Genomic DNA, 7,712 nt, shown 5'->3' with positions numbered 1-7,712 from the left:
TTGGATAATCTAATTAAGACACACACATATATATATATATATATATATATATATATATATATATATATATATATATATATATATATATATATATATATATATATATATATATATATATATATATATATATATATATATATATTTTTTTTATTTATTTTTTTTAATTTATTTTATTATACATATAAATAAAATAAATACTTGAATTTCAGTGTTCCGGAGGCTTTCCAGTAGATGGCAGTATTGTCCTGTTTAAGAGTGTCACAACATTGCTGTTTACGGCAGACGAACTGCTTTACGGTAGACGAAAACGTGACTGCTGTTGTTGTGTGTTGTTACCGCACTGGGAGGACGTTAATGAAACTGCCTAACAATAAGCCCACATAAGAAACCAAGAACTCGCCCTCGATCATTCTACAGTTATAACAGGATTGGGCAGGCACGCTGTTTATATCGTGGGAAAGCGGACGTGAAAACAGACTGTCGCCGCTGTTCCCACTCAGGTCCGCATTGAGCTGGAGGGGGCGTGGCCTCCAGCTCCGGCTGAATTCCGGGAGTTTATCGGGAGAAAATTTATTCCGGGAGGTTATCGGGAGAGGCGCTGAATTCCGGGAGTCTCCCGGTAAAACCGGGAGGATTGGCAAGTATGACTTTTACACTTAACATTAACAAAAACATTCTCCCTTCAGGACTTCAACATGCGCTCCCGCAGCAGCAGCCTGGAGGACATCAGCAAAGTCAAGTTAGCCAAAGAGCAAGCGGACACTCAGTCGCAAAACTCAGAGCGGGAGGAGCCCTCAGGACGGACGGAACGGCGCAGTCGCCATCGGGAGCCGCCAGACGACACCGACACCATCCAACGGAACCACAAGGCGACTAAGAATGGCAGGAGTGGCGCTGAAAAGGTGGGCCGGAGGGAGAAGGGAAGGGACCTTTCCCGCGACGACATGGTCTTCCTGCTGAGTTTACTGGAGGGAGAGCTGCAGGTAAGTTGAGAAGACATCATTTACCCCCCGCCAGCCAAATATTCATCTATATTCTGCGTCCTGCAGGCCAGGGATGAAGTGATCACTGTGCTGAAGGCGGACAAAGTTGATGTTGCCCTTCTGGAAGCCAAATACGGCTTCGTCGTGCCGCAAAAAGTCCTGCAGGCTCTGCAACGCGACGCCATTCAGGACAAAGCTGATGGCCTCCAGGAAGACATCTATGAGCAACCCATGGTGGAGGTACCGGCTGGGCTCTGTTGTTTGATAGATAGATAGATAGATAGATAGATAGATAGATAGATAGATAGATAGATAGATAGATAGATAGATAGATAGATAGATAGATAGATAGATAGATAGATAGATAGATAGATAGATAGATAGATAGATAGATAGATAGATAGATAGATAGATAGATAGATAGATAGATAGATAGATAGATTTGATTTTTATTAAGGATCTCCATTAGCTGGTTGCCTCAACAACCCACTAGTCTTCCTGGGGTCCACAATTCAATACAATTACAAGTAAAAGCATATAATTATAACTACACAATACAGAAAAAAATAAAAGCATCAATAAAAAAAAACAAGCAAACAATTTACAGTCACAGAATAATAAGATAGATAGATAGATAGATAGATAGATAGATAGATAGATAGATAGATAGATAGATAGATAGATAGATAGATAGATAGATAGATAGATAGATAGATAGATAGATAGATAGATAGATAGATAGATAGATAGATAGATAGATAGATAAATGGATGGATGGATAGATAGATAGATAGATAGATAGATAGATAGATAGATAGATAGATAGATAGATAGATAGATAGATAGATAGATAGATAGATAGATAGATAGATAGATAGATAGATAGATAGATAGATAGATAGATAGATAGATAGATAGATGGATAGATAGATAGATAGATAGATAGATAGGTCTTTATTGTCATTGCACAAGTACAACAAAACTTTGTTTTCAGCACAAAGCCGTTCAAGATTAGACAAAACAAACAGTGCACAGCAGGGGTGCCCACACTTTTTCTGCAGGCAAGCTACTTTTCAATTGATCAAGTCGTGGGGATCTACCTCATTCATATATATCATTTATATTTACTTATTTATGAAATATATGTTTTTGTTAACAAGTTAAAGGTGTTTAATGATAATGCAAGCATGTTTAACACATAGTTAATATTGTTACTAAGTTAAAGGTGTTTAAAGATAATACAAGCATGTTTAACACATATAGTTAATATTGTTAACAAGTTAAAGGTGTTTAATGATAATACAAGCATGTTTAACACATATAGTTAATATTGTTAACAAGTTAAAGGTGTTTAAAGATAATACAAGCATGTTTAACACATATAGTTAATATTGTTAACAAGTTAAAGGTGTTTAAAGATAATACAAGCATGTTTAACACATATAGTTAATATTGTTAACAAGTTGAAGGTGTTTAATGATAATACAAGCATGTTTAACACATATAGTTAATATTGTTAATAAATTAAAGGTGTTTAATGATAATACAAGAATGTTTAATACATATAATTAATATTGTTAACAAGTTAAAGGTGTTTAAAGATAATACAAGCATGTTTAACACATATAGTTAATATTGTTAATAAATTAAAGGTGTTTAAAGATAATACAAGCATGTTTAACACATATAGTTAATATTGTTAACAAGTTAAAGGTGGTTGATGATAATACAAGCATGTTTAACACATATAGTTAATATTGTTAATAAGTTAAAGGTGTTTAAAGATAATACAAGCATGTTTAACAAATATAGTTAGTATTGTTAACAAGTTAAAGGTGTTTAAAGATAAAACAAGCATGTTTAACACATATAGTTAATATTGTTAACAAGTTAAAGGTGTTTAAAGATAATACAAGCATGTTTAACACATATAGTTAATATTGTTAACAAGTTTAAGGTGTTTAATGATAATACAAGCATGTTTAACACATATAGTTAATATTGTTAATACATTAAAGGTGTTTAATGATAATACAAGAATGTTTAATACATATAGTTAATATTGTTAACAAGTTAAAGGTGTTTAAAGATAATACAAGCATGTTTAACACATATAGTTAATATTGTTAACAAGTTGAAGGTGTTTAATGATAATAAAAGCATGTTTAACACATATAGTTAATATTGTTAATAAATTAAAGGTGTTTAATGATAATACAAGAATGTTTAATACATATAGTTAATATTGTTAACAAGTTAAAGGTGTTTAAAGATAATACAAGCATGTTTAACACATATAGTTAATATTGTTAATAAATTAAAGGTATTTAATGATAATACAAGAATGTTTAATACATATAGTTAATATTGTTAACAAGTTAAAGGTGTTTAAAGATTATACAAGCATGTTTAACACATATAGTTAATATTGTTAACAAGTTAAAGGTGGTTGATGATAATACAAGCATGTTTAACACATATAGTTAATATTGTTAATAAGTTAAAGGTGTTTAAAGATAATACAAGCATGTTTAACACATATAGTTAATATTGTTAACAAGTTAAAGGTGTTTAAAGATAATGCAAGCATGTTTAACACATATAGTTAATATTGTTAACAAGTTAAAGGTGTTTAAAGATAATACAAGCATGTTTAACACATATAGTTAATATTGTTTACAAGTTAAAGGTGTTTAAAGATAATACAAGCATGTTTAACACATATAGATTCCTTTCTTTCATGAAGACAAGAATATAAGTTGGTGTATTACCTGATTCTGATGACTTGCATTGATAGAATCAGACAGTGGTGCCGATAACGTCCGCATTTTCAAATGGAGGAGAAAAAAAGTCCTCCTTTCTGTCCAATACCACATGAAAGTGGTTGGTTTTTGGCATCTTATTTGTCCAGCTTCCGTACTCCTTTGTATACACTTTACAAGAAATACATTGGGGTCAAACTCCGTAGCTTGCTAGCTTGTGCACGCCAGCTATCTGAGACTCTTATTTTGTTAGCGCAGGCAGGATGAAGCAGCGCTTTTATTGTGCAACTGTGCAGTCTGTGTTTGGAGTTTTGACGACAGGTACCGCGCCAGAGTCTGCTGAAATAAAAAGTGTTTCTCGCCTTCTTGTCTGTAATTTTTTCTTAATAATGAGCTGGCAGCAGCCAGCGTAATCTCAGAAGATCCTCGGGTGCCGTGAATGTCAATCAGGTGACGAAAGTGACGTCATAGTGAAGATTTATGATCGCTCATTTTGAGGACTATTTTTTTAATGTCTGGCTGGCGATCGACTGACACACCCTCCGCGATCGACCGGTAGCTCGCGATCCACGTAATGGGCACCCCTGGTGTACAGGGTTACAGAACAGGAACGCTGATGGGTCGCCACAAGGCGCCCCGTAAAAGATGGGGAAAAAGGTAAAACGCTGGGGAAGGATGAGTAAAAAAATACAATCTAGACTGGGCTCCTAAGGGGGCCTAATCTGGAGTGGGGAAAAAACCTCCATAGCAAAGCACATATACATATTACAACGTACATCTCGAGATATCTAGCAACAGAGGGAAGGGAGTGCGAGGTCATGATGGTAGGCCGCAGCTCTCCGGCGCTGACCATCCATTCATCACCCCTCTGGGATTTGCGTCAAGGGCGTTGGGTTGGGGGGTGGGGGGGCGGGGGGGGGGTGTATGTGTGGCGTATATTTCTGTGGATGTGTGTGTGTAAGCCCGTTCCGCGGCCTTGATGTATTGTGCAGTCGCTAGTCCAAAGTCAACAACAACAGGTGTGTGTCCATGAGAGACAAGAAGGGAGAAACCTGAATGTAGCTTTCTGTCTTGCAGCTGGACAAGCTGGTGGAGAAGCAGAGGGAGACGTACCGCCGAATGTTGGAGCAGCTGCTGATGGTAGAGCAGGCCCACAAGCAGGCCCTGTACAAGATGGCCGACGAGAAGCGCAACCACGGCGATTTCATGAAGAAGAGTGACGAATTCACCAACCTGCTGGAGCAGGAGCGTGAGAGGTCAGTACCAATTGTTGCATCACCGATGCCGTCGGAGGTTCTTCATCTTGGGGTCCAACTTGTCAGAGCAGGGCCAGTCCATATAGAATAGAATAGAATTAGAGATTTGGTTTAGAGATTAAAAGCAACTCCAGTATCAGTGCCACAGTCTACAAATATGCAGAACATAGGAAGGAAAGAAAAGAAAATAGTGCAAAAGGAAGTAAGGTGCACAGTCCAGTCCTGAGAACGATTGTTCTGAATGTGCTGTTTAAATATTATACTATATACATATATACAGAAGCATTCAGACTGTGGGTGGAAAGTAAAAATTGCACACAGAGAGGTGCTAAACTATAAAATCAGTGCCTATGAGAGTTCACCGTGGTTATGGCTTTAGGGAAAAAACTGTTTGTCTTAGACCCGATGACCCTGTCGCGCCTTCCGGAAGGAAGCAGGTCAAACAGGTCAAAGCCAGGGTGGGAGCTGTCCTTGATATTGTTGGTAGCTCTGCCGAGGCAGCGAGAGGTGTAGATGTCTGTCAGGGGGGGGAGAGCGCAGCCGATGATCCGCTGTGCTGCCTTTACCACTCTCTGGAGCCTCTCCCTGTCTGCAGCAGTGCAGCTGCCGTACCACACTGTGGTGCAGTATGTCAGCAGGCTCTCATTAGATGAGCGGTAGAAGGTCAGCGGCAGGTTGGAGTCCAGGTTGTACTTCCTGAGGACTCTCAGGAAGTGCAGCCGCTGTTGAGGCTTCTTAGTGATGGCGGTAGTGTTATATAGGCAGATAACGAGTGTGGGGGGGGGGGGGGGGGCATGAAGAAGCACGTGTAAAATGTCAACTGATAAATGCCATTTTACTGCAAAGGTATTCCTAGCCCCTTCTTGCTCTGCCGCTGATAGTACAGAGGAAAATTTCCCATCAAATTTTCACTGTGGCACTGTGTTAGTGCTGGTCCGAGTTCAAGCCCAGGTAAAAGTTGTCTTATATAATATATATATTTTTTTTTTATAAATTAAAATGATATTATATTTATGTTGGATGGATGGATCTTTATTGTCATTGCACAAGAACAACAACATTTAATTTTTAGCACAACTCTGTTCAAGATTAGACACACATTGTACAAGGTAACAGAAAAGGAACGCTGATCAATCAATCAATCAAAGTTTATTTATAAAGCCATTAATCACAAGTGTCTCAAAGGGCTGCACAAGCCACAACGGCATCCTCGGCTCAGATCCCACATCAGGGCAAGAAAAAACTCAACCCAATGGGATACAATGAGGAACCTAGGAGGGGACCGCCCGGGTCCCGACTTTGAACAGCTAGCACTTCATCTGTGGTCACCTAACAACGCAGGAGAGGGGGGCAGAGCAGAAAAGAGACGGCAGATCAACTGGTCTAAAAAGGGGGTCTATTTAAAGGCTAGTGTATACAAATGAGTTTTAAGATGGGACTTACAGTAAATGCTTCTAGGCAGTATGGCGTAGTGGGTAGAGCGGCCGTGCCAGAAACCTGAAGGTTGCAGGTTCGCTCCCCGCCTCTTGACATCCAAACCGCTTCCGTTGTGTCCTTGGGCAGGACATTTTACCCTTGCCCCCGGTGCCGCTCACACTGGTGAATGAATGATAGGTGGTGGTCGGAGGGGCCGTAGGCGCAAACTGGCAGCCACGCTTCCGTCAGTCTACCCCAGGGCAGCTGTCGCTACAAATGTAGCTTACCACCACCAGGTGTGAATGAATGATGGGTTCCCACTTCTCTGTGAGCGCTTTGAGTATCTAATAATAGAAAAGTGCGATATAAAATCTAATCCATTATTATTATTATTATTTTTACTGATGGGTCGCCACTTACGATGATCCGCAAAAGGTGGAAAATGGTAGAAGCAGGGGGAGGGGAGGATAAGTAAAAATTTAAAATATATATATATATTTTTAAATTGTTTTAATTAGGTCAAATTAGAAAATTAATGGATGGATCAATAGTTATTTTGCATTAAAAACATTAACATTCCCACTAATTTTCATTTAGTACAATACAAATATCAAATATAATTCAAGGTTTTTTTTAAAAAAAGTATTAACATCTTTTCACATGAATAAAGTGTAAACATGTGTCGTACAAGAGTTGGGGGCCTACAAATTCTGCCAAGGGCGGCCCTGTGTCAGACCAATGCCAAGTATAGGGAGGTAATGATAGCATAGGGAGGATGGGTGAACTTGGCTCCCCTTTGATAAACCGAGGGCCCGTCCTTGAGTGATGACCTCATTGCATGCCGACTGATGCGGGAGCAGCAGGGGTGTGAGAGCCAGAGCAAGCGTGCTAACTAGCAACAGATGTTTATTAAAACATGACCTCAGCTCGCAGACGGCATCTCGCTCGCGTTTGTTCTTCTGCTGAGAACTCGAGGCGGTAAGCCAATGTCACGGACATCTGTGTCTGGAAGCTCTGTTAAAAAAACAAACTTTACATTTGGTTCGGAGGGTTAGTGTTAAATATTTGTTGTGACCAAGACCAGCCAGTACTGAAACAGTGCACTGGCAACAAGGCGTCTGTGTTGATAGTAAATACTGTTAAGTCTGTGTTATTGTAATTACCTACTGCTTACTGGTATGTTATATCTACATTGTCACTTGTTTGTCATAAACAAACAACAATAATCCTAAATGCATGTGTTTTACAGTATTTCAGTGGATATGCTTTAGTTCAGTGGTTCTCGAACCATTTTT

At 38.8% G+C, this 7,712-nt stretch overlaps 1 protein-coding gene across 2 annotated transcripts in view; it reads left to right on the top strand.

The window, feature by feature from the left end:
• The first annotated feature begins 686 nt into the window (after nucleotides 1–686).
• The window catches only part of filip1l (filamin A interacting protein 1-like), a 97,501-nt gene continuing 90,475 nt past the window's right edge, over nucleotides 687–7,712 (top strand). For both annotated transcript variants that reach the window (XM_062062929.1, XM_062062920.1), the window contains exons 1-3: nucleotides 687–983; nucleotides 1,050–1,223; nucleotides 4,823–5,001. In XM_062062929.1, the coding sequence (XP_061918913.1) occupies nucleotides 696–983; nucleotides 1,050–1,223; nucleotides 4,823–5,001 (641 nt within the window). In that variant the 5' untranslated portion in view covers nucleotides 687–695. The remainder of the gene's footprint in view (nucleotides 984–1,049; nucleotides 1,224–4,822; nucleotides 5,002–7,712) is intronic.

Source organism: Entelurus aequoreus, linkage group LG01 (assembly GCF_033978785.1).
Source record: "Entelurus aequoreus isolate RoL-2023_Sb linkage group LG01, RoL_Eaeq_v1.1, whole genome shotgun sequence".
NCBI lineage: Eukaryota > Metazoa > Chordata > Actinopteri > Syngnathiformes > Syngnathidae > Entelurus > Entelurus aequoreus.
Note: the sequence above shows the minus strand (reverse complement) of the source record. Positions and strands in the feature narration are given on the sequence as shown.